The 27265-nt window shown below is 34.8% G+C and overlaps 5 protein-coding genes across 5 annotated transcripts in view; 2 read left to right on the top strand and 3 right to left on the bottom strand.

Moving 5' to 3' along the window:
- LOC125059976 (glucose-6-phosphate 1-epimerase) overlaps nt 1–8208 on the bottom strand; it is a 30514-nt gene extending 22306 nt beyond the window's left edge. Inside the window, exons 1-2 of the mRNA XM_047664705.1 lie at nt 8078–8208; nt 7507–7558 (exon numbers count right to left, since the gene is read on the bottom strand). Coding sequence (XP_047520661.1) covers nt 7507–7558; nt 8078–8144 — 119 coding nt within the window. The 5' untranslated portion in view covers nt 8145–8208. The remainder of the gene's footprint in view (nt 1–7506; nt 7559–8077) is intronic.
- Nucleotides 8209–8463: 255 nt separating this feature from the next.
- Nucleotides 8464–14246, top strand: LOC125059952 (protein disulfide-isomerase A3). The gene is made up of 9 exons (XM_047664667.1): nt 8464–8718; nt 8796–9004; nt 9249–9477; nt 10393–10503; nt 10852–10984; nt 11709–11869; nt 12174–12402; nt 12700–12837; nt 13711–14246. Exons 1-9 carry the CDS (start codon nt 8570–8572, stop codon nt 13813–13815), a joined length of 1464 nt encoding a protein of 487 aa, XP_047520623.1. The 5' UTR covers nt 8464–8569; the 3' UTR covers nt 13816–14246.
- Nucleotides 14247–16496: 2250 nt separating this feature from the next.
- LOC125059983 (adenylate kinase isoenzyme 6 homolog) lies at nt 16497–18379 on the bottom strand. The gene is made up of 5 exons (XM_047664717.1): nt 18357–18379; nt 17751–17818; nt 17455–17606; nt 17164–17309; nt 16497–16698 (listed from the first exon to the last, which is right to left on the bottom strand). The coding sequence occupies exons 2-5, from the start codon at nt 17788–17790 to the stop codon at nt 16509–16511; spliced, it is 528 nt and encodes a 175-aa protein (XP_047520673.1). The 5' UTR covers nt 17791–17818; nt 18357–18379; the 3' UTR covers nt 16497–16508.
- A 4804-nt stretch (nt 18380–23183) lies between these two features.
- LOC125059985 lies at nt 23184–23754 on the top strand. The gene is given in 1 exon segment (XM_047664719.1): nt 23184–23754. A coding segment is annotated over 1 exon segment (360 nt). The 5' UTR covers nt 23184–23327; the 3' UTR covers nt 23688–23754.
- Nucleotides 23755–24215: 461 nt separating this feature from the next.
- On the bottom strand, nt 24216–26589 carry LOC125059956 (elongation factor 1-alpha). Its single transcript, XM_047664672.1, has 2 exons — nt 26458–26589; nt 24216–25849 (listed from the first exon to the last, which is right to left on the bottom strand). Exon 2 carries the CDS (start codon nt 25836–25838, stop codon nt 24447–24449), a length of 1392 nt encoding a protein of 463 aa, XP_047520628.1. The 5' UTR covers nt 25839–25849; nt 26458–26589; the 3' UTR covers nt 24216–24446.
- Nucleotides 26590–27265: the final 676 nt, after the last annotated feature.

The following is a 27265-nucleotide window of genomic DNA, read 5'->3' on the forward strand; positions in this document are numbered from 1 at the left end:
AATTGATGAGAACCAATACATATCAATCCATTTTCATTACTGACATATACACTTACAAAATCTAAACACGCCATCATACGATTTGAGAATAATGAAAAAACATAAACCATGAAAATAAGTTAATATAAGTTTGGAACAAAGACTTTGTTTTACATAAGACGTTCACCAGATCTAAACGAAAGCTTAAAGTTTCACTGCCCCATAGTTAAATAATCTATTTATCGGGTAATTTTCAGCAAACAATTTGCAGCGAGTTTTATTAATATTTAACATTATTTGACTTTGAGCAGTGTTGGCCTAGTGGCTTCAGCGTGCGACTCTCATACCTGAGGTCGTAAGTTCGATCCCTGGTTGTGCACCAATGGACTTTCTTTCTATGTGCGCATTTAAAATTTGCTCGAACGGTGAAGGAAAACATCGTGAGGAAACCGACATGTCTTAGACCCAAAAACTTGACGGCGTGTGTCAGGCACTGGAGGCTGATCACCCACTTGCCTATCAGGTTTAAAAATGATCATGAAACAGATTCAGAAATCCGAGGCCAAGACCTAAAGAAGTTGTAGCGGCACTGATTTTTGTTTTTATTTGACTTTAATCTACCGCTGTAAGCCTCAACGATATAAAGCTCTCTTACAAGAAATGGCAAGTTACATATTTAATTAATGATAGAGCCCGAATAGGGTGAGTTAATGAATTAAATTATCAATTTAAATCTAATGGTGCGATAAACCCGTTTGAAAGGCTGCTGATCCGTGAACGTATAATGATGAATCGGCGACGCGAGGCGATGGTGCCATGTAGAGTAAGGAATATATCTTTATTTAGAATCTCCTCACTCTATACCCTAAGACATTAAACTACAATTAATGCGTATAATCTGTACATAATATATAGATTAGATCATTTATAAGAATATATACTAATAATTCATTTTATTATGATTATATTGGTAATTAGTTACCCACATCATTTATTTATGTATTTATTCACACTTCGTTATACAAAAATATACATATAAGAAAGCAGCTTACATAAGTAATTACGCAACGGGCGGTAACAATCATATTTCTGTCACGAATAAATTTTTGAAGTGAAACTTCTTTAGGCGCATGAGGGTAAATTTTTACGAAAACGTCACGAAGATGGGCAGCGTTTTTGTCGAAGAAAAGGGACAGAGCGATTGAGAGAGTGAGAAGGGCGAATTACCTTATAGATATTCTATTAATATTAGTAATTTATATTTATTGAAATCTCAAATGACGAATTGTAAATTAAAATGCCACGTGTTTTTATCATCGAAGAAATTAATTTAAAAAATTAAATTTAAATATTATATTTCGACACTAAATATTTTAATGACAATTAAATTCCTAACATATCTTCCTTTTTCACTCCCTCTAAGTCTCTGAACTTTAAAGTTTTAGATTTATATAAATATGAACAAGACTTAAAAATTAGTTTGCCAAAGAATATTCACTTCTGACATGTGTACTTTGTACGCACGCACTTTTTTATTATTATTATTATATCTCGTTATCAAATACACTCTAGCGACATCTTTACAGTTGACCAAATCTTCTAACACTCAAAATAAACAAGTTTTTAATAAAGCTAGAATAACATAGAAAATTAATTTCACTGTTAATATGATACAGTGTTTTAACTTTTATATGTAATTAGAGCGATTTACTTATCAATGGTCACAATGTCTTGGTATAAAATGATCCGGGCATTAGAGGGGTGGGGCCATTTGTCATCGGTGAGGGGAGATATCCCGCCTGGAGGCTGCAGACGTGACCACAAAAACATGCGGTTAGCTGCCGCTTGGACGTTAGGGGCATCTCTGCTTCCACTTATTAATGTTTGTTGTATTCGACCCATTATCATCTTCGTGTTCAATGTTTCAGAAGAAAATTTTGATAAGATTTCTGATACGATACATATTCATAAACATAACATATCTAATATATTGGCTACAGTAGACCAATAAATACTTACTAAAGCTATATAAACATTTAATCTATTGCATTGATAATTTATTTAATATGTTTCGTAAATGTTTAAACCTTTTTGTATTCCATAATTGGTTATTTACGAATTAAATAATACAATTATAAACTAAATATTCGGATCATTTTATCTTTATAACAATTTACTTAAAGAAAATGTTTTACATAGAGCTCGCATCCTTTATCAGAAAACAAATATAAACATTCACTCGAAAGACATAACACGCCAACAGCTACCTACAAATCATCGTGTCTATATCGAATCACGTCATTAAAACTTTGAAAAGACTTCACGCCCCCAAACCCTCTTATGAAAGGGTCAAGCGATCACGTCGGCTCCGTTACTCCCACAAAAACCTACGAACTACGTTTAATATTAGAACAGAAGGCGGCCAAGTTTTTGCTACTGACGAGGGTCCTCGCAAATTTTCTAACCCTTCCAATATTTTCTATGATAATTTAGGGCCGCTTTTAAACTAATATATTGGAGCTAACATTTCTCCTCTAATGTATACGTCCTATTACAATTAACACAAGGCTTGTTCTTGAACCATGCCTCCTGCTGATAGAGAACATATCTTTGTTTTTAATTTATGTTATTATTATTAATTACTTAAAATGTCACATGGGACATGGTGTAATGGTTGCAGCTCCTTACAAACATTTTGTAAAACAAAAAAAAAATGTTTTAGTTAGTTAGTTTAGGAGAGTTTATTGCCAGTTCTTCTCTCCTGTTCTACGCCCTTGATTTGAGAACTGGCAGTAAATGTAAAATTAGAAGCATTTATATGTATTTCTTTTCTTTTCTTTTTGTACATTATGTTACCTATTTGATTAAATGATTTTTTACTTTACTTTAACATCTCCAAATCTTAAATGTACATTATGCATCAGATTTTTCAATGGAAAACATTCATCAGTCCTTTTCACTCTCTTGGTACTGTGTAGTGTGGACTTCCATTTGGTCCAATAAGCTCTCTACTAAACAAATAAATGCTACTCAAACATACTTTGCTTAACTAAATAAGAGCGATATATACAAACAACCGTGAAAAAAATATCTAAATTGTTTTAAAGAAACTTTTTAATGCTCCTCAATGCTTAGGTATGTCAAAGACACATTTAATAAGCAAATAACCAGAGAACACAACTATATCGAAATAAAAGTAAAATTATAAATCCTTTCGCTGTGGTTATTGGTAGCCACAGCGCAATCTTCCAGAATTGTTCAATTTCCGGTTCCAAAATTAAATTATTGAGATGCTCTCTTGTTTCATTGTAATGACACTATAATTCCCATTTCAAATTAAGGACATTCTAAGTAGCTATAAGAAAAACTTATTACACAACACTACAGAGTAAAATAGAAAGATTTCTAAGAAATTACTAAGTGAACGTTGTTATAGGATAATATAGGTATAGTCAAAGAACTGTTAGGGATGTCGACTACCGCTTTCAAAGTTCAGCATCATTTACCAATGCATAGTATAAACAAGAACTTTATTTATTTTTTTGTATGAAATTACCGGGCCAATTTAAAAAATCCACTATGAACAATTAATGCTTAAAACTTTTCGAAAGTAAAAGCTAGGTTCAAAATTAAAGTAAGCCTACATAAAATAAGCCTTTTCGATTCTCTAGTTTATTTCAATAAAGAAAAATTTCAAGTGAAGATTCCTTTATAAACATTCTATATTTTTTTGCGAACTGTGGTATCGACCCGGTGGGGGTTTTCCCAGATAGATACGACCTCCAACTATTCAAAGTTACAGTTTACTCCTCCCTCAAAGGCCGGCAACGCACCCACTAAAATGGGTGTCCGTGGGCTTCGATGAGTGCCTTTTTTTGGGCGTCCCGTAAGCTCGTTTGCCCCCCTATTTTATACATAAATATATCTATCTACAATAACTTTCTTTATTGAAAGAACAAATATCAAATTAATAAAACATATCGCGTCGCAAATTCCACAGTTTTAGTAATTTCTCCTTTAAAACGCCTAAAGCAAAGTCTAGCTCCATAATAATAGACAAAAAACCTCATTCCCGCAGCAGCCCTATTCGTTCATAGAATCATTAGCGTCAGTCGGGTCGTTTGTTAGAACCATCCGCGGGCCGAGACGCGTTTTTGTCCCCGAGCCAAATTGCATCCCAACAATACGTGCGCCACTAAATTGATTTTCAACTAATTGCGCTCTACACTGGATTTAATTACTAAAAAGTAGAGATTTATTGCTTTATAGAGATTTGCAACATATTCAAACAATATATAACCACTGAGACAGACGATCTCATGCAGTGGGGCCGTTCAAGTATTACGAAGGCAGATTTAGTGCAATTTATCCCCACCCCTCCTCTTGTCAGCAAAAGTAAGCAAAGCTCTCAAAAATAATAGCACATAAACGTATTAATTTTTTGTAGGAATCCTCGAAAATGCATTTCGTTTCAAGCATATTGGTAATATGTTTAAAAATAAGAAAATCAAACAATATGATGATAGAAAATGTTTGGTAAAAGGAAAAAATTATGGCTTTGCAACGTTAGGGAGTGGAAGGGTATTGGGGAAGAATTGCTGCATCTAGTACAGGACAAACCACGTTTCACTATAATCACCAACAAAAAAAGAAACCCTAAATTGGGCATGAGTAATTTCCGCGTCTATTTCATTTACCTTCTACCCTAGCCACCGTGTTTGTATGAAACACCAAGTTATTGCAAATAGGTTTTGTTAGTTACATAATTGATTAATATGCAGGTAAGACGACTTGCCTACGTGCACTAAGCTTTTTTATTCCACAACTTATTCAAAAACGCTACTTGAATCTACACTAATGCAATATTAATCACTTGATACCTTACGTAACTACGAAAATCATTATACGTCACTGTATAATAGTAACTATCATTACAATCTATCTCACGATATTGAAAAACTACAGAAAATATTCAAACAATTTGATCCTTAGGTCTTCGATAGACACGTCCGCATTTTATAATATTCACGACGAGGCCGTTAATCTAACAGAGGAAATCGTAAGATCTATGAACCGAGCTTTGAGATAATGGAGCATTAATTACGAGTTGCTAGGGAGGCCCAAAATCCCCACTAATCGACATCGCCACACACGGATACATTCATGGTCGCAATTTTTTCATATAAATCTTTCGTTTGTAACGATTTGAGTTACAACACCTTGCCGTAGCTAATAAAAACGATTTAGAAAGTATCCAAAGTTTTATTCCAAAAGGATAAATTGAAATACAACAAAGCGATATTGCGTTCGCTAAAGGCCCGGTTTCTTTATCCATTACTTCAGCAGTAAATACTACCAGTATTTTCTACATAAAGCGTAATTTATTAAATGTTTAATATTCTTTAACCGTGGGTTACTAGGTCCACACAAAACTCTAGGCAGCAAAGCCTGATCACCCGAGCTGAAATCTGTGGTAATGAGTGAAGTGGTTTGATTCTGTGATTTTTTTAATGGTACAGAGGCAAATGTGCAAGAGGCCGTTGTTAAGTGATACCGCCCATAGACATTAACACAGCCAGAAGATTTGCAAGTACGTGACCATTGGACTAAATGAAAGCCCAAATAGTAATTTTTCCGTTACGTTTACAGGCGATGAATTATATTGATGTAAAAACTTGTGTTCTTTGTTACCATTTTCCGCCTCAAAAACCTTACGATATTGAGTTAGTTTTATTGAGTGATATTCTTGTTCAAAGGTACCATTGAACGATTTTGGTTTTGCATCACAAAATTTATATATTAATATAAAATTATTATGAATCATATTTAGACGCAACTGTATAACATCATTTGCGTAATCATGTTTCTTTTATATTCAAATTTAAATTCATTTACGTCATTGGCAACACTAAAGTTAGGATTTAATGTAATTTTCGTAATCATCCGCGGGTAATTAAATTTATGATGGCATAATAATTCTTTAAACATTCAGGCCGTTCAAACTTCAAAACTCGTATATAATTATTATTCTACTTATATTCAAAGTTAAAGAAATTAACCTGATTATATTTATTGCTATTTAGGATAGTGGGGCAGTTAACTTAATTTTAGATTCAAGGTGTAAACTGTTTAACTTAAAAACGAATTAAACGAAAAATTACTTTCCTTTAATATTTTTTTTATTTTTATTTTAAACCAGCCAGTCCAGGCAGAATAGCGTGCGAGGGTTTAATTCCTTTTTAAACAGAATTAGATTTTTAGCGAAAAGTAGTTTCAGATTTTGTTACAGGCAACTTTATAGATATTAATTAGTCTATGAAGAAAGCGGAGAAATACACAGCGTAAATATGTTATGTGTATGGTGGCCTTTGAAATTTAGTAATCCTGTAATCTACTCTGTACCAGATTATTTTACCTCTAGTAAGAAGACACGTCTTTCTTAACCGAGGGGAAAATCATTTGGTTTTTTTTAGTTGCCTTTTTCCGTTCGAAAAAGGAACATGATAATTTGTCAAATCGTTCCCGCGAAAAATTAACTACACATTATAATTACGTAAGCTAATGCATTAGCCACATAACGAATGTAGTGAAGTTTAAAAACTAAATAACGTCAATATCGACTAAACTTGGAAGTCCGTCACTCCACTGACTTATTCAATGAGTTAAACTAGAATGACATGGTTTCAAACCCGGGTATGTTCGTGAAAACATTTTGATTCGAAATAGAATAACCTAGGTGATAAAAATGCCTGTTGAACTCAGTATTCTTTTGTCAGAGTTTTACTTATTTACTCTAATGTTTATAAATATCAGTTTTGCTTAGAAGTCTGCCCAATTAGACATGGGCAGATTGAAGAATTTTTTGAAGTAGGCTCAGTACTTACTACCTTCAATTATTAATATTTTGGGAATTGAACTTTCCATCAAACGCCGTGTGCGATAACCATGAAACGGATAGTATACATTGCACTAATTATTTATAGATAAAGTCCTGTAGCATCAACATACAACAGGTCAAAGATATATTAGTTCCTGTACGCTTGTCCCGGACACTTCCTATTCATTATGCATGCAAATAAGTATACCGTAACCTATAATATTATGGTAAGAATTGAATTTATTATAGAACATGTTAACTATAATGTTACAGTTTACTTGTCATTACCAATTAAAATGTTTTATTTTAGATGCTATTTGGTTTTTTATTAATATTTCTATGAAAAGTTGAAGTTTATTATTAGATGGACAAAAATACTGCAATAAGTTTATAGTAACTTATCATATATATAATACTCATGGTTTGCTTTATATATTGTAATTTATTCAATTAATATTATGCATACATAAAGTCAATTTAAATAAGGAGATTTTTGTATGGAAAAGGCTACATTTAGTAAGATATCATATTATAAATATTATTATGGTAAAAAGAACCACCTGGATTATTATGTTACTTTCAGTTTCATTTTTACTTATACTATTTTGATATTGTGACATTAATGGATTTATAGACTAATTTCTACTCACCTAACAAATAATTGCTCCTGGTTGTTGACTCTCCATGATACCACAGTTGCACCTAAAATAATAACATAATACAAGTCAACACGCAATTTATCTATTCATCTCATAATGCAAACTAATTTATTATTAATGTTGTTCAACAACTTATCAGAATTTTTTACCAGTAGGTACATCAAATAATCATTTACAATTTAGAAGTATCTACAGTTTACTTCCTACAATCCAATATACAAGGTCAAATAGCCGCAGACAACTTGGTCTATTCAGTGAAGAAAAAAAAACTCGTTACCTCCTATTATACTAAACCTGACACCACAGCCAATTTAACTTTACATTCTATTCATTAGTTAGTCGGTAAATGATGGGAACTTAACGTTTTATAGTAACAAATGTTGAAGATTTATTTATAAATTATTAACTTTTAATAGTTTTGAAAGTTCCGCGCATCAATTCTAAACAAAGTAAAGCTTTCACAGGTTAGCCGGTATTTACTCGTTATATGTAAAAAAACAACGAAACAAAAATTGTGCATGCATGAGTATAGTTTATTAAATAAAAAGTTTTATTTACTTACCGAAAAGATTTACGGTACAAGTTGTATTATTGCCTCTGTCGAGAACGACAACACTCGTCGCTGCCATTTTCCGATTGACAGCGAAGCCAACTGCCAAATTATGCTAAAGAAATTTTAAGTGTTACCCTCGTCTGTAAATTTAATCGGTAAAGTGTAAACGATACTAGAACACTGTCTATGGCATGAAATTTTATTAATAAGTAAATAAATATAGCAGTGAAATTTTGATAATTTGGGTTAAATTATCTACTTATTGCCATTAATTTGTCCGTGTTTAATTACTAGAAGTTATATTCTTCCTAGTTCGGTCATCACTCTATACAAATACAACTATTCTGAACGCGACTATATTTAACCAATCAAAAGAAGACAACGCTTTGCCGGCTTATGTCATTTTCGGCATCATACCTACTGATACGTGTATTTTTCCGGTTCTCCTTTCTCATTTTTTAGCTTTCATTTGTTGGCCCGACATATCGTGAAGCACGGAAAATGTTAGGGTCAATTAAATTGCTTTTATTTCTAAGTGTAACTTATTTAGCTAAGGCTTCGGAAGACGATGTGTTAGACCTAACTGATGCAGACTTCGAAAGTGTGATTTCTCAGCATGACACGGCTCTCGTCATGTTTTATGCTCCATGGTAGGTACTCTAAAGATTAATGATCTCTTGTTTGGTAATTGGGAATGTTTTATATAAGTTTAATATAACTTTACAAGGTGCGGCCACTGTAAACGTTTAAAACCCGAATATGCAGTAGCGGCCGGCATTTTAAAGAACGATGACCCTCCTGTAGCCTTGGCTAAGGTAGACTGTACTGAGGGTGGCAAAAGCCTTTGTGAGAAATATTCGGTCTCTGGATATCCCACCTTGAAGATCTTCAGAAAAGGAGAGCTGTCCCAAGAATACAATGGCCCAAGGGAATCTAGTAAGTGCACTTTATTTTAGCCATTTCCTTTTAATCTTAACAATCTTATCATTCATTCTCAATTAAAAGTACTGTCCCTTTTCACACCTGGGTATATCCTTGTATAATCTTCAAGCATTAAATTCAGTGTTTTTTCTTCTCAAAGCTTAAATCTCTAATTAATCTTTATTCCTATATAAATTTCTGGTTTAAAACATCTGAATTATATTTAAAATGATGTATTATATAAGACCTGCTTATTTAGATGGCATTGTCAAGCACATGAAAGCCCAAGTTGGACCCAGCTCCAAGGAACTGCTCACAGTAGCCAACTTTGAAGACTTCCTTAAGAAGGATGAGGTGGTTGTTGTTGGATTCTTTGAAAAGGAGTCTGATCTGAAGGGTGATTTCCTGAAGGTGGCTGACAAGTTGCGGGAAGAAATTACATTTGGCCACTCCTCAGCTAAGGATGTTCTAGAAAAGGCTGGATACAAGTAAGTAATTATGATGTCAGAAGTTATAATAATTATATTGAATAAATAATACATAATAATACATAAAAGTCAACGTAACAAAAAAATCTTTTGAATTTAGTGAATTTGCTAACATAAATTACAGTAAAAAGTTATGTATTACTCATAAAAATATATTTTATGTACATAATTATTGGAATTAATGGATATTGCTATATGATTATGTACTTTATTATTAACTTATTTTAAACACATATATGTAAACATTTAATAGCAAAGACACCTGGGTAATACATTAAATTAACCGTAATGTTTATCCAATTGGGCATAATATTTTTTATAATGTTAGCTCATTTCCCTTTAAATATATTAGTGTTAAGGTTGAAGTTATTATTTATATTTGGTCATAATTATTATGTATATACTAATAATATCTAAATATAACAGTAATTAGGTTAGATTTATCATAAATGAGAAATATACACATAGACTAGCAAATCCGGCGAACTCCGTTTCGCCACCAGATGGCTTCGTTTTATGTAACATTTCGTTTGGTGATTGAAAGATGAAGATTTTTATTTGTAAGATTTTCCCGCTTTTTTGTTGAAATTTTTCCTGAATTGTCTTTGCTATAAACCTCACGGAGCCCGAGACCTTTCCAACGAATGCAAAACCGTGTTGAAATCGGTTCGTGCGTTCTGGAGTTATTGCGTCAGGAAGGAAAACCCGACTTATTTTTATATAGTAGATAAGTACAGTAGTTTATTTGGTAGTAACAATTATCATTAAACTTACTACTAACTTCTGGTGCAAACTGATAAGTTATCAGTGTTATTCAAACCATTCTAATAAATTGATAGTTCTCTATTCATGACTGAAAAAATTTTTGTTATGTTGAACTGGTGAATAATTTATTACCCTCTTTTTTTCTATTAGGAACAACGTAGTTCTTTACCGTCCTAAACGCCTCCAGAACAAATTTGAAGAGTCATCCGTAGAATACAAAGGGGAAGAGGACTCATTGAAAGCATTTATTAAGGCTAACTAGTGAGTAAAATTTTTATTAACTAATTGTAAAACATTAGATAAAATCATTCTACCTTATGATTTTATCTAGCTTTGATTGATGTTTGGACAAACACTGCAGTGATTTTTGTTTCTTGTGTATGGAAGATTCTGTAGAAATTTTTAATTGTTGATGCAAACTTATTAGTTTTCTTCAAGAATTTATATATTATTTGGAAACATGTCACTATGTTTCTTTTTGTACAAATAATGTTACTACAATAGAATGTTCTGTTCTATACATGAGGGTATGTTATGATTGTCTCCTGAGTACTACTACTCTTAAAGAAAAAGTAACTTTACATAATATGAATGGTCATGTCATTACAGCCATGGTTTGGTTGGAATTCGTCAGAAGGACAATATGAGGGACTTCACTGACCCACTTGTCGTTGCTTACTTCGATGTTGACTATGTCAAGAATGCTAAAGGTACCAACTACTGGAGGAACCGTGTGCTGAAGGTAAAAAAATCAATATGTTGCTATATAGTAATGGTATTTTGCTGTTCATGAAAGTTTCTTAGATGAGAATGACCTAACATAACATAATTTCACAATAATTAGAATTTGAGATTACATATTATTTTTGACATCTCACCTTATACAGTGTTGTATAAGGTAAACTTAGACTACCTATATTAAATAAAAATAAATAAAATAAAAAAAGCCTTTATTCAAGTACACTATCTACAGTAAGTCCATGTCTTTTAAGTTTTGCACTAGTACTTGACCTCCGATGGAGTGAAGGCCTCCTCCAGATTCTTCCACTTATCCCTATTTGTTGCAACAATTTTCCAGTTTTTTCCCGCTGTCCCTTTTATTTCATCTTCCCACACTTTTGGTTGGTATCCTCTCTTTCTCCTTCCCACTGGGCCTTTCCAAGTAAGGGTCTTTTAACCAATTTACCATCACAAATGTGGCCAATGTGACCGGCAAATTTCCATTTTAGCCTTTTTGTATATGTTACGTCTTTTAGTTTCAATTGAAGAATGGAGCGCTCCATAGCCCTTTGGCATTCTCCAATCTTTTTTATTAACGCCTTGTTAAAAATCCAGGTTTGGCATCCGTATGACAGACATGAAAGTATGCATGTGTCCATGACTGTTCTTTTTATAGTTAAGACTACCTATATTATAGTAATGATTATTTTATTTGTCTGTGTTTACTTAGTAAAAAATATTCTCAGGTTGCCAAAGAAATAGATGAGGTGACATTCGCGATTAGTGACAAGGATGATTTTACACATGAGTTGAATGACTACGGCATTGACTTTGCAAAGAAAGACAAGCCTGTAGTCGCTGGTCGTGATGCAGATGGCAACAAATTTGTTATGAGCACAGAGTTCAGGTATGTTTATTTTAATTAAAATATGCTGTATTAGGTCAATATTAAAAAGGGTTTATAAAAAGTTATATTAAGTTTCATCAGTGTGATTATTTTTCAATGATAGAGTAATTTTTAATTTTATAAAAAATTTACCGTCACATTTTTCGGTTACGCGCCATCTTTTTCTTGTCTCTACCACGGTTGATCCGAAAAGATTCGAAGCCATTAATAACAAATATATATAATAACGATAACAATGATAAATTATATTACAATTAATGAAATTCTGTAATAATCTTTTAGCACACATTTTTATATTTTATAGCATTGAAGCCCTATTGGCGTTCAGCAAAGACCTTCTTGCTGGCAAACTGGAGCCATTCATCAAGTCAGAACCGGTACCAGAAACCCAAGGTGCAGTTAAAGTTGCAGTTGGCAAGAACTTCAAGGAATTAGTTACGGACAGTGAAAGGGATGCTCTTGTAGAGTTCTATGCACCTTGGTGTGGTCATTGCCAGAAGCTTACACCGATTTGGGATGAACTTGGTGAAAAGGTAGTCAAAAAATTTAAATACCTACTAGGTTTCTGTGTCAAAAAATAATCTGCCTCTTGGTGCAATGTAGGATACACATATTAAGAGTCTAGTCTTTAAACATAATGAATATACCACTTCCTTTTAATTTTAAAACATTCTACATAGGAGGTAAACATCTTAGCAAATCTACATCATGTCCGGCAGAATTTTTCTGTAATATACATCACAATGCCTAATTACCCAAAAAAAATCAATAAATGCCAAATCTACCATACATTCCATAGTGTATATTGCTTATTATATTTATATTTACAGCTTAAAGATGAAGAGGTAGATATTGTGAAGATTGATGCAACCGCCAATGACTGGCCTAAGTCTCTTTACGATGTGTCTGGATTCCCAACTATCTACTGGAAACCCAAGGACTCAAGCAGACGTCCCGTCAGATACAATGTAAGTATATTTCAGTACCTCTGCCATTAGTTACTATCATACTTACAATATGAGAAAGTAAACTGTAAATGTTCAAAAAACCTTTCAAAACTACAACTTTACTTTTGACAACAATCACACAAAAACACATTTTAAATATTATACTTAATAGAATTTTACTTACGACAATATTAATAAGGAAATATAAAGAAACAAGTGGAAATTAGTAAAAATGATAAAAAACTTACACTGAACTAAAGTGCGTCTATTGAACAAATTATGAGGTAACCGGTTTCCGTCTTATCAGAGAAAGGTAGAAATTAAATACTAAAACTACTAAATGGCTTCAAAACAATCGGCTCAGTCTAAATTTTAGCAAAACTCCACACATGTCATAACCAACATGCCAATGTCCAGTTGTTGAATACACTAAAGTACTAAATATCTAGAAGTAATATACACATCTTGAAACTGATTTTTTATTCCCGACGCCATAACGAAAGATGTGTTTCGCCAACCGGTTTTTGCATTTAGGGCCCACTTTATAATAAATTCTCCCAATCTGAATTAGTCAAACTATCTAGATAAATTATGCTAGCCAACTTGAATTTCAATTCTACACAGGACTATTTGGCATGACTCTTAAAACTAACACAGACACAACGCACATTTATAACGACGTTCAACACTATCAAGTACAGTGTATTATACACATACTCATACATTCACACATACGTAAGGTCTTTTACCATTTTAGTTTGATAAGAGGTAACTTAAGGCATAACATGCACCATGAACCACGGAATAATTGTAATTGAGGCTCCCTTGTGTGGGGACTAGCTTATTATAAATCTCACCTGTTGATCAAGAAATTAACTATAATATTTTTCACAGGGTGGGCGTGCTATCGAAGACTTCCTTAAATATGTATCAGAACAAGCCACCAATGAGCTCAAAGGTTGGGACCGAAAGGGCAATGTGAAGAAGGATGAGCTGTAGAGTTGTGATTTACTTTCCATGAAAGATCTGTGAGCTGCGTGTGTGAATGATTTATATATTAAAGATTATATAACTTTAATTGTAACAAATGGAATGTGTGCAGAGTACTACAAACAAATGTCACCAGTGCAAAACCATTTTTATACAATTGTAGTACCTCATTTTTGTATAGTGAATACAATTTTCTAAATTACATTCACTATCTTAAAATTAGTTTATGATTTTCTAAACCCTAGCAATGTATGTATCCAAGACTTTCTCTTGTATAATGTTTAGAAACATTCCATCCCATAAATTTTATATGAGAGATATTTTAAGTGAATTGAGTATCTAAAAGAATGTCTCAAATAGATAACTCAAAATCGAAATACAGTAATTTTTTAATGCATTTCTTTATATTTTGCCAGTGGGATAATAAAATAGAATATTTATATTGTTTTTTTTATTTTATCCCCGTATATTAGCTACAATAAATTAACAACTTAAGGAAGTTTTCGTAGTGAACTTCTTGCATCTGAAAAACACTTTTTTAGGCTAAGTTCAGATGACCGCGCGTAGCCGCGCGTCGCTGCGCGGTCGGAGCATTCACATGACGGTATATGTACGCGCGGCAGTGTAGCTTCAACATTGATTGACAATGGACGTGGAGGAGGCAATTTGCTTATGGATTTTATATAGAAGACTGAGACGTCGCAGAAGAAGACAAAGACGACACTGGGTGCATCCAATTTTAAATGGCAGACTTTCTTCCAGCCTGTTTGTCACTTTGTATCCCGACTTGAGGTTACACGAAGATAATTTTTTTAACTATTTCCGGATGTCAGTTGCATCCTTTGATTTTTTATACGATTCTATTGAAAATCAAAGGATGCCATATCACCAAATACTTAATACCATATCTTCGGTACTAATTTTGCATCGATCTATGTGTCTTTCCGTCTCAAGCCGCGCGGATCAACTGAACAGGTCGATACAGGTTTGCAAAACTTGTGCCGCGCGTGGCCGCGCGGAAGCGCGCGGTTCAAGTTATGTTTTATTAAAATTTTATTCACAGTTTACGTTTTATTTACGTCAGGAAATGCTTTTACGCATATCCCTGCGGTATTTTACTCCAGCAGGGATTATGTATATGTGGGACTCAGACTTAATATTTACAACCCTACCAAGTACCAACTAAAACCTGACAGTGACGGATGCGTTCAGGTCGCCAAATTAAATTTTGCGGACCCAGTTTGTACGCACCTTTGTCATAGACACTAATACATTATGTCGGACAATAACAATTATGTCTCTGTATATGCAACAGCTCGCCCCCCAACTTCAAATCAATCTTTCAAGAAATGCGCTCGCGGAAAAGCGCTAAGCAGCGTGCTACGGACAAGTTCGTCCAAAGTACCAACGCTAAGCAGATTCAAGAACGACCTCTAAGTATATTCAACCAAGATACCGCCCAACTAGAACAGAGCCTCAAGTCGATGATGGTCACAGTTCAACCACGTGCCATTCCTCTGCCCGTCGCCACACGCGGTGTTGGTTTTACGACCGTCGCCGAGTACAGTAGATTGATCAGCAGTTGGGACCAAGCGACAGTTATAGCTATCTGCACAATACACCAATACTATCGAGTGTCACTGTTTTTATTTACCTTCAAAGTTTTTCACTCAAGGTATGTACAGCAACGTGAGGAATCATTCCCTCTATCCACGCGGTTCATCCTCAACGACGAGTACCGTCAAGTACTTCAAACTGTTTCGCAAGTTCCAATTAGCATGCATAACATACTATGCACAGTGGGAGTGATCGAAGGAGAGACAGTCTTTAACAGCTACCTTCCCGACTCTGATTTGGATTACGGTCAAGATGCAGCCCTATATCTCAATCCTTTTAACATCAGAGAGGCGCTCGAAAATCTGAGCAACCCAAGACTGACTGAACAACTCAAGAACCCCATCGCCGGAGGTTCTATGAGCTCAACCCGCTTCCAGGAGCAAGATGGACCGATGAGCCCAACGTTGGACCACTACTACGGAATGCAGATTGGATATGGCCACCTGATTATAACGTAACTGTGTTACAGGAAGACATCCATGCTTACAGCAACTTATTGACGCGTGCCGGCAATAGACTGCCTCGGAGCTTCCTCGTCAATTTTGAATGGAATGCATATGGATCCAAGTCATGCGCTACATGCATGTATCCAGCTCCGTCACGCATTCACGCTACGTTCACAAGACGAGTTCATCCTACTACAAGGAAGAAGACCAGACAACAAGATGGAACTACCAGGGAGGTTGAAGTACCAAATGACGAATACATCTACCAACACGATACGCACATTGGCATAGCACCAGTTGTTGAATGTTGGTCAGTCGATGGTTCAGCCACAGCAATGGAGATGACAATGGGCGTCGCTTCATATGTAGGTGAAGTAGAGAGAGTCCAGACCCGTTTACAGGTCCAGGGACGCCTCTTCGCACACATCAGTCCAGGTTATATCCTCTATAAGCTGGTTGATGCACCTCGGTCATAGGGCCTTGGGTTCTGACTTACTAATACAAATCATTACCTAAGTTAACCCCTATTTTACTTTCATTGCCATATGGAAAGCTACACAAAAAAACATTCTAAATTTTTTTTGGATTAACTAAACTTTAAAGACTGCTAATTAAAATAAAACCACATACATTTTAAAATTATATATTTTCTTCCTTCCACCTCTCAATCCAATCAACAATACTTTGAACATTATTTAATAACTGTTCTTCAGTTTCATTCTGTAACTGTACAACAATTTCAGGCTTGTATGAAGACTGGGCCTCTTCCAATATTGTCTCAAATATTTCACATTGGACATTATCGTCTAGTTTTTTACCAGTATAGCCTCTGAAATATTTTAGCTGATTAATCGTTTGAATTTAGAACAATTCTGTGTCTATTTTGCTTAGAATCTAAGTAGGGCCTTCCAATATGTTGCAGCCAACCGCATTAGCCATTCAATTAATAGCCCAGCCGTCAACTAGCAGCCTGAAAGATATTCAGCTGTAGCATTTGTTACAAAATTTAATAAACTGGCTGGCTAATGTATATGCCATTTGTACGATATAGTCATTATATGGCAGAGATAAAAAAGATTTTATTAATAAAATGGTCTTTGACTTTTTTAATAAAACCGTGTAATAGCCAGTTGGTATTATAATGAATAGTTTAACATATTGAACATACCAAAATCATTATATATAGGCTTAAATTAAATCATTACATGATAATTGCATGTGCAATGTTTTACCACATCAAAGGACTCAATTAGTTTTAATAAATATAACTAGAAAACAATTTTTGAATAGCTACCTCACTGCTAATCTATCATATAGCGTTGTGTTATTTGTCCTTATAACAAAGACACCATCAAACCATCGCTCAGGAAAGAATTCACATCCATGATAGTCAACTACATTCCCTCCTTTAGCCATCATTCCTTCCATAATATCGAGAAGCTTTAAATAAATGTAAATATATTATATATATATAAATTATGACCACCAACATAAATTATTGGTATAAGAAATATACTGCAATCCTTTTCTTATCTCTAAAATATAGCTTAACATTTTTTTATTATATTTGAAATTTACGAGTTACCTTATCTTCATTGAGAAAAGGACATTGGTACTCTGGGTCATACTCATCAAGGCAGTTGTACTCTTCTGCTAGTTTTGAAACATCGCGCCAAGTAAATTTAGTACGATCTGCTAATTTTTTACTAATAGTCGACTTGCCCACACCAGGTGTCCCTGTTCATAATTATGTAGAAAATAATAAATTATTGTTTAAATTTTAAAAGGTACATCTAGGTACCTATAACCTATTTATATTAAGAGAAAAAATTGAAAGAATTAATTAAGGTTTAATTTAATTAATTTAATTCATTAACTAACCTGTGATTAGAATGTTTGGAAGACTTCTTTTTAAATTCATTTTTTACTTTTTGACTTTGTGGCATTCACTCTGGGTATGTTCCGATATACACTGCGACCACTGTACAGAGTACCGTCAATTTAGTATACTGTGAAACCGTTTCTCTATAGCCAGCTATACTGGTTACAATTTAAAACGGAACGCAGTCCAGTATACTAGTCAGCTTCGTTTTTCGACACAGTTTTCAAATGAGTGCATCAAAGTTTTTCAATTCAACAAGAAAAACTATTATTGGAGTATTAGCGCATTAAAAAAATCTATATTAATATTAACTGTCAATTGAATTAATACTACAAAGAAAGTAAGTTAGAATTTTAAATGTTTGTTATTAAACTGTAAGTTATATCAGCCGTTAGGCATTCAAGTGGTTTTGATTGATCACGTGATCAAAGCACTGCGAGTACCTTACCTCGAAAACGCCAGTGCTCGCAGTAGAAGTATAGCGGGGATTTGTGACGTCATATATTTCCTAGGACGCTGCGGCTGTATACTGCAGTCCATAGCGGAACAAATTTTTGAACAGTGGGAGCACTATACAGTACTCGCAGTGTATATCGGAACATACCCTCTGTCTTTACTGTAGAAGAAATGTTTTAATAATTTTTTTTTTTTTTTTTTGGAGTTTATGGCCTGGTATCTAGACCTTTAGGCCATCTAATAATTTACATGATACAGATAACAGATAACAGGTAGACCGTAGATCAGTATAATATATTATTTCTCTATGCCATAGATTGATGTATTTAAGTAAACTCTGTAAATATTTCTGTCCAACCAAGACACTCTTCGGTCTATTACACCAGTCATTATAGACATTCGAAATCGAAAATTTGATAATAATTCCAAAAGTTTTCAAACTTCGGTCAAGTGAATGGTACATTGGGACGACAATAAATCTCATTTTGCAACCTTGTCCGCAGTCCGGAACATTGCAATTAAATTAATTTTTGCTGTATGGTCGTGAAAAAAATTCCAAAAGTTCTGCAAGTAGTAAGGGAAGTTTTCGATATAATATTTCATATCACGTATAAAATTTGCAACCAACCTAAGTGTACGGAACATTTTTTGTTATTTATTTTATTTTCAGTTTAATAAAGAAAAACATTAATTTTTAATAACAAAAAATATTCCGTACACTTAAATTGGTTGCAAATTTGACACGTGATATAAAATAATATATTTAACACCACTCCAACTTTGCAGAACTTTTGGAATTTTGGTCTCAAGAACTGTGCAAATTATCATTTATTGCATTTTTAACAATGTTCCGGACCGCAGAGCAGGTTGCAAAATTTTATAGTTTGTTTTAATACCACGCCCGACCTTACATCAAAATTTGAAAACTTTTGGAATTATAATGAATTAATTGTCTTGACTGACTGGACTATATGTGTAAAAAATACCTAATGTTTTTAAATGTAAATACCTGCGGCAGCTGAAAGCCAGCAATTGGCGGAAGGTAGCACAGGACAGGGAGCGTTGAAAGTTTCTCATTTCGAAGGCCAAGACTCTTTTACGGTTGCAGAGCCAGCGAAGTAAGTAAGTAAGTAGGAAAGTATTTAAATTATAAAAGAAAAGAAGAAATTATTCTTCAAGAAATCAGCGTACCAAGCCTTCCTGCAGTGTGAGTATGTGGCGGCATAACATTACATCTCTGTCCGTTTGCCTCCTGTAACATAATAATAAAAAACGACGGGTTGCTCCGGGAATGCCGGCAGAAGTGAAAACTTGAATATTAACACGTTCACTGCGTAACAGGCCGATATCAGCCTGCCGCGGTATTTCCGCTGGTGCGGACGAAGAAATCTATGTCCCTGTCGCTGGTGCGTAACGATTATCTCAGGTGTTTGTAAAAATTCGACAGGGACAAATATATATTTCATCTTGCGGTCAAAATTGTAGGTTTTCCCGATCAAAACATAACGGCAGGCTTTTATAGACCTACCACGCACTGACGCTGCTTTGCATCCGCTGAGTGCGGCAGTGGGCCTATTTCAGCCCGCCCACCCAACAGGCAGCTGGCGACCCGATACCGCACAGAGCGCGCGCCCGACCAGTTAGTGTTGTGCTATCTAACTGATCTAACATAGCGTTCGATATTATCAACGATTGCAAGCAATACAAGAAAAATAAAATTTTTGGAAAATAGAGTAATTCGCCTTGCAGTTATTGACAGTGATAGTGACAGCAGTGAAGAAATATTTTCCACTAAGAAAAATAAAAAGTGTTTCTGTTTCCAAGACAGGCATACATAAGTAAATAAATACATTTTTCAGTTCCTTTAGTAGTAAATGTACATTTACGATTAATTTAACTTGACGATTCAAAAGTGTACTTGGTTACCCACTTGAATAAAGATATTTTGAGTTTGAGTTTGAGTTGAGTTTACGATAATTCTGTTTTATTTTCGATATTTCTCTGTCCCATCACTACTAAAAATATATTCTAGTGCGGTTCAGGTCGATATCGGCCTGCCGCTTTTCCTGCTTTATTTCTCATTTCCTGTTTGCCAGATCCCGGGGCGAATCAAACCTAAGGAAGTTGGGTTCAAGGTCATTCTAACAATATAAAAAAAAATGTATACATTATGTTTCCACAAAGTTATAGCAATTTAATCTATCCTAGTGCTGTTGGGTCTAGAAAGACCTGCCACGCACCGGCGGAAATATCATTGGGGGCGCATTTTGGCCCGCCGCCGCACCTGATGAAAAAGTATTATTTTACTTGCCGCAGTGAACGTGTTAAGTGTGCGTTTTGGATATTTTGGAATGGTTAGGGAATAATTTTGCACGAATTGCTTTAATTATCAGTATAAAAGGACTCATTTATGTGGTAAAATACAATATTTATTTATTGCGCTATCGTAAACAAACATGACAATTTATATTACATTAAATACGCTGTGCCAGCTGTCTACTCTCCATCCGTCTTACGTATTTTCGATCAGGTCACGTGTCCTGACGCGAGTTTAACATTTTTTACCCATTCCAAAAAAAATTTACAACGCCGCTAAAGAAGTTTTCACGTCAAAAAATAAAAAGTGCTTGCGTACATAGTACACATGTGAGAAGTGAAACTTCTTCGCCAAACAAATTTTTAAGTCTTGTTCATATTTATACAAATCTAAAACTTTAGATTTCCGAGACTTAGAGGGAGGGAAAGCTGGGTGTTTTGGGTAGGGCTAAGCAGTATTTCACTGAGGTACAACGTATGCAGCTCTACAAAGCTCAAGTAGTACTTGACAAGTACGACCTCATATAGAATACTGCTCACATCTCTGGGCCGGTGGTCCCAAATACCAGCTTCTTCCTTTTGACTAAATTCAGCGAAGGGCTTGTCGAATTGTCAATCTCCAATGTCTTACTGATCGGCTTGATTCTCTCTCGCTACGCAGAGACAATGCGTTTCTTTGCGTTTTTTACTACGGCTCTCCGTTCGGAAGAATTATTTGGGTTGATCTCATCTGCCTCTTTTCAACACTGTACGAGCCGTTTGATGGTTGGAGGTCTTCCACAGTCCGTTTCACAAGGCATTTTCTTTTGCGACCTAGCGAACTGTGGAATCAACTCCCGGCGGGGGTCTTCCCTCAGAGATACGACCTCCAAATCAACAAACTGTTTAAAAATCGAGTGTACTCCTCCCTCAAAGGCCGGCAACGCACCCACTAAAAATGGGTGTCTATAGGCTTCGATGACTGCACTTTTTGGTCGTCCTGCAAGCTCGTTTGCCCCCCTATTATATAAAAAAAAGGGAAAAAGAAAAATATGTAAGAAATTTAATAGTCATTAAAATATGAAAAAGTGTCGAAAATTTTTACAAATTATTATTTTTTTTTTAAATTTATATCTTCGATAATAAAAACACGTGGCATTTTAATTTACAATTCGTCATTGAGATTGAGATTTCAATAAATTATTTTGCATAAAATATAAAATACTAATATTTCATAAATTCTCTTTACGAAATTTTAATTTTAAAAATAGAATTTCTATAATGTAATTCACCCTTCTCACTCTCTCACCATCAGTTTCAATCGCTCTCTCCCTTTTCTTTAACAATAACGCTGCACATCTTCGTGACGTTTTCGTATAAATTTACCCTCATGCGCCTAAAGAAGTATCACTTCACAAATAAAAAATTTACGTGTGTTACTTTTATTTGATAGGTAGGTACACTGTTTGAGTCGACATAGACGTGACTGAAAATTTTTTCACCATTTCTTGACATAATGTCAATATAATATCTAAATCATATTTGTATTAATTACTGTACCTATGCTCTGTTTTTTTCATTCCGTAGAATTCTGACATTTCATAAGTGTTCCTACTAAAAAAGTTCTCTACCGAAAAAGGGACAAATTTGACTTGTTTTATGACGATAAAAAAATGCTACGTATTTTTTATGTTTTACCTACAAAAAGGTAAAACATATAACATCCTAGACGACGCCAACATCGTCCAATTCATAAAGTGCAGCAGGCTCAAGTGGCTGGGTCATGTGCACCGAATGCAGAAACGTCAGAACCCCAAGGTCCTTACTGAACTCACAACCCGGTAGTAAGAGAAAACCCGGTAGACCGAGGCTGCGTTGGTGGGATGGAGTTGTCAAAGACCTCGAAACAATAGGGGTTCGCAATTGGACGCGGGAAGCACTAGATAGTTTGCGATAGCGAAGTGTAATTGAGGAGGCTAAGGCCCACAAGGGGCTGTATAACCATTGATGACGATGACCTAAAAAAAGGTAAATCAACATATTTACTTACTCAAGTGTCCTAATACAAAAATAACAAATATTTTCATGTTTCATTTAATAGTTTCATGTAAGAAGTTTACATCATTTACGTTTTGAGCAATTTTTTAAAAATGATTTCTAAAAAATATACATACTTTTTCAAAACCATTGCAATGTTTACAAGAGTATAATCCTGTAAAATAAATTTGTTTACAGATCCGAATTTTAAAATAAAATTGTAATCATATTTTAAATGTGAAATATAAAAAAAGTAACTATTTATACCTTCATCCATACTTATATTTATTTTTTTAGCAGTTTGAAATAACTTTAATTATTTTCAAAATTTACGACGAAACAAATTTTTCAACAATAAATAATATTTACTAACGAAAATTTCGATAAATGCCAACTTAAAGAAAAACACTGGTAAATTTTCTGTCACTGTGTTGGTATTTATTACGAGAAGCACGCGAGAGCATTCGTTTTGGGAGTGCTCAATTGAGCGAAGCGTTGCTGTAGTTGGAACATTCAACGTAGAGCATTATGCCGCAAAATGCGCTCTAGTGCTGTAATTGGAAAACGCACTATAATAGTAACTTGTATATAAAACTCTGTGGACTCCACTAAGTCTGTGGTCACTGGTCGGATCTATCATAGTAAATTATCTGTGTATACTGTATATATCTGTTTACACTTCATTTTCTTAAAACTTTTAGGTTATGATCACTATGATGTAAAAAATATTGTTTGTAAAGTGCATGATAGTTTAAGTTTAACAGTAAATGCAAGTAATTTTATAGAGTATGAGAATTCGAAGGCCCCGAAATTTAACAAATGGACAAATCGCTTTGGTCACTGTATTAGGGGTTCTTGGCGGAGTTTACATTTGGAAACCAATCATAAGAGAATCTTTTATAAAAAATCGAGCTGTCGAGGAATCAAAGAAATAGCACTAGAGGTCTATAGAAATGAGTATGTTTAAGCGTTTTACACAATCTGGGCTTTTGCCTAAGGCATACATGGCAATTGCATTCACAGGTGTTACAATTGTAACATATAAAATGTGGATAGGCCCTTACGTAAGAAAGCAACGCTATAAAGAAGCAGAAGCCTGGGCTATGATGGTGATTGAAGAAGAGGAAAGGCAATTAAATAGGGAATAGCTCTTATCGTTGAAATTAATAAGTTGTTTAAATGTATAGAAAATAAAAAAAAGTTTTATGCAACAAAGAATGTACTTTTATTTTTAAATTCCCTCTCGTATCCGAAATAAAGCTCGGGTTATAGTCAATTATAATGGCCCTACATCATGTCATGAAACTTGTGTCATAAATAAGTATCTAATTAGTTTTTTTCTATTTTTATTCTTTGCCATTGTTTTAAACAGTTCATTGGCTTTTGACAGTAATATTACTTTTGAATAGTTCTAGGTGTTACAAACCAAGGGCAAAATGCCTAATTTCTAATTCGAAAAAGGTGTTAGTTAATTTTCATAAGTTTAGATAGTTTTATATTACAAATTTCATATAAATAAATGCAACAATCTTTTATATAGACCATTCTAGTTTACCTAAGTATCTATCTACAGTAGTAGAAGTATTCTTGCAAGACCATTATTTATGTTTAGTCTTACAAGGCGAGAATTATTAATAGTAACTCTAGTATTCAAATGGTGGTAGTAAAAGAGTGTATAATTTTGTAGGCTACTTTATTCTATGAATTTACATATAGTTGGAAGTCGTAACAAAATATCTCAGATATATGATATATTAAACCCTTATAAATTATAAAATAATGTTACAGTATAAGCCATGTAAAAAATATAGAAAAGGAATGAGTTTGTAGCCTTCTTTCCTTCGGAACACCTTGCGGTGTATGAAGTATCGCAGCTGTATGAAAAATTGTGCTGTTGACAATGTTAGCTACTTCTTGCCTCCCTTGGTAGCTTTTTCGGCGGCCTTGGTGACCTTTCCACTACCTTCCTTGAAGTTAACAGCCTTGATGACTCCTACAGCCACAGTTTGTCTCATGTCACGGACAGCAAAACGTCCAAGAGGTGGGAATTCCTGGAAGGACTCCACACAGAGGGGCTTGGAAGGAACAAGGATTACAATAGCAGCATCACCAGACTTGATCGATTTAGGGTTGTCTTCTGTTGATTTTCCAGTACGACGGTCTACCTTCTCTTTGATTTCAGCGAATTTGCAAGCAATGTGAGCTGTGTGGCAATCAAGGACTGGGGTGTAACCGTTGGAGATTTGTCCAGGATGGTTCAACACAATGACCTGTGCTGTGAAGTCGGCAGCCCCCTTAGGTGGGTTGCTCTTTGAGTCACCAGCGACGTAACCACGACGCAATTCCTTGACAGAGACGTTCTTTACGTTGAATCCGACATTGTCTCCAGGCACAGCCTCTTGGAGAGCTTCGTGGTGCATTTCAACGGACTTAACTTCAGTGGTGATGTTAGCTGGGGCGAATACGACAATGGTACCAGGCTTGAGGACTCCAGTTTCAACTCTGCCGACGGGCACTGTTCCAATACCACCAATTTTGTATACATCCTGAAGGGGTAAACGTAGGGCCTTGTCAGTGGGACGGGCAGGTGGCAAGATAGCATCAAGAGCCTCAATCAGGCATTTACCTTCAGCCTTGCCTTCCTTACGTTCAACATTCCATCCCTTGAACCAGGGCATCTTGGTTGATGGCTCCAACATGTTGTCTCCGTGCCAGCCAGAAATGGGTACGAAAGCAACGGCAGCTGGGTTGTATCCGATCTTCTTAATGTAAGAGGAAACTTCCTTTTTGATTTCCTCAAAACGAGACTCATTGTAGGGAGGTTCAGTAGAGTCCATCTTGTTGACACCAACAATCAGCTGCTTGACACCAAGCGTGAAAGCGAGAAGGGCGTGTTCACGGGTTTGGCCGTTCTTTGAGATACCAGCTTCAAACTCACCAGTACCGGCGGCAACGATAAGTACGGCACAGTCAGCCTGGGAAGTTCCAGTGATCATGTTCTTGATGAAATCTCTGTGTCCAGGGGCATCAATGATGGTAACGTAGTATTTGCCGGTTTCGAACTTCCAGAGAGCAATGTCAATGGTGATACCACGTTCACGCTCGGCCTTCAGTTTGTCCAAAACCCATGCGTATTTGAAGGAACCCTTACCCATTTCCTGGGCTTCCTTCTCGAACTTCTCGATGGTACGTTTGTCGATACCACCACATTTGTAAATCAAGTGGCCGGTGGTGGTGGACTTGCCGGAGTCGACGTGTCCAATGACGACAATGTTAATGTGAATCTTTTCCTTTCCCATTTTTGGTTAGTCTGAAAAAAAATATAGAAATTAACATTCAAGAAAACTTTTCGCGATATTTAGAGAACGATGCACCTTAACAAGGTCGTTAAGTGATCGAATACGCGGCCGGCAATATGGCCGCCGCATGGCCGCCTCGCCCTATCTTGACGTTTAACAATGGACGTCAGCCATTACGATAAATTGAGAAGTTGAGAATATAAAATTATGCAAAAAATAAGACTAATAGGTAGATAAGTAAATAGAATTATAATATACAAGAAATAATTATTGCTCAACATGCGGTAAACCAAACTGATTCACAACCACGTGGTGACATGTGCCGGTCTAACTTTCATGCCGCGTAGGCGGCGATCAAGTTAGAAAAAAGAACATCAAATTTTGATTTAAATAGAAACAAAAAACGATCTAACACGTTGTAAGTTATTTTTCAATTAGGCTTTAGTCTATTAAGAGTTAGATTGCACCTTTTAATTACTAATCTACACGAAAAAATTTCGATAAACGTGTAACTTCAGTAATTACAATAACATATAATGACACTGATACTAAAACTTTTAATAACTTTAGCAAGAATCACTACAAATAAGCACTGCACTTTGTTGCTTTTGACACTCACCACGGATAGCGTGTATTATCCGAGAAAGACTCCAACAGAATGGCCGAGATATGGATTTTCATTAGTCTGGAAGGAGAAGAAAAGGAGCAACTTCCGGTTTTTAGTGTTGACATGCTAACAAATTTTATTTTCCACTTACTGTTTGTATGATATGTAGTAGTTATTCTGTGATAATATGTATTCGTATTTTACTAGTTTGGCTAATAAAAGAAAATAATTGAATTATTTGAAAACTTTCGGATATTGAATTATGTCATTGAATTTCTTAGGTTAGTATGATTTATTGTCTTGATACTTCATGCAATTACTCTTATTTCTATTATATATTTTTTTCGAATAGTTAACAGGTATAACAACCTAAACTTTGTTTTATTTGATAGAATATTTCGTTTTTTTCACAGGATTTGATTATTCCGAATAAAGTTGTGTTTTATAATAAACTAGCTGGCCTGGCGAACATCGTACCGCCTAACAGTCGACTCTTTATTTTTTTTAAATACTTATTCTGCTATTCGGGACACCGGTCTAGCTAGTAAGATAAAAAGAAAGAAAGTTGATAATACAACAAATACATTATGTCAAAAAATACAAATTTACCTTCCCGGAACCCCTCAACTAACATTTGAACTTTATGATATGGTATTAAAGTTCAAATTGCCTTTAAATATTATTACGAATATTTTGTATGGGAATATAGAAAAGTGTTGTTTTTAGACTTTTTCACTAAATTTTTTTTTTAATTTTCTCTCCGTAAGAACCATCCTCGTACTTCAAGGAATATTATAAAGAAAGAATCAGACAAATCGGT

This window comes from Pieris napi, chromosome 20 (assembly GCF_905475465.1).
Source record: "Pieris napi chromosome 20, ilPieNapi1.2, whole genome shotgun sequence".
NCBI classification, from domain to species: Eukaryota; Metazoa; Arthropoda; class Insecta; order Lepidoptera; family Pieridae; genus Pieris; species Pieris napi.

Excerpts from the sequence above, each read along its gene's own strand:
- LOC125059952 (XM_047664667.1), top strand. The coding sequence starts at position 8,570 with ATGTTAGGGTCAATTAAATTGCTTTTATTTCTAAGTGTAACTTATTTA. Across the intron at positions 9,478-10,392 it reads CTAGAAAAGGCTGGATACAA|GAACAACGTAGTTCTTTACC; the intron begins GTAAGTAATTAT and ends TTTTTCTATTAG. Across the intron at positions 11,870-12,173 it reads GTTATGAGCACAGAGTTCAG|CATTGAAGCCCTATTGGCGT; the intron begins GTATGTTTATTT and ends TATATTTTATAG.
- LOC125059983 (XM_047664717.1), bottom strand. The coding sequence starts at position 17,790 with ATGAATTTAAAAAGAAGTCTTCCAAACATTCTAATCACAG. Across the intron at positions 17,310-17,454 it reads CTTTTCTCAATGAAGATAAG|CTTCTCGATATTATGGAAGG; the intron begins GTAACTCGTAAA and ends ATTTATTTAAAG. Across the intron at positions 16,699-17,163 it reads TATGATAGATTAGCAGTGAG|AGGCTATACTGGTAAAAAAC; the intron begins GTAGCTATTCAA and ends AAAATATTTCAG.
- LOC125059956 (XM_047664672.1), bottom strand. The coding sequence starts at position 25,838 with ATGGGAAAGGAAAAGATTCACATTAACATTGTCGTCATTGGACACGTC.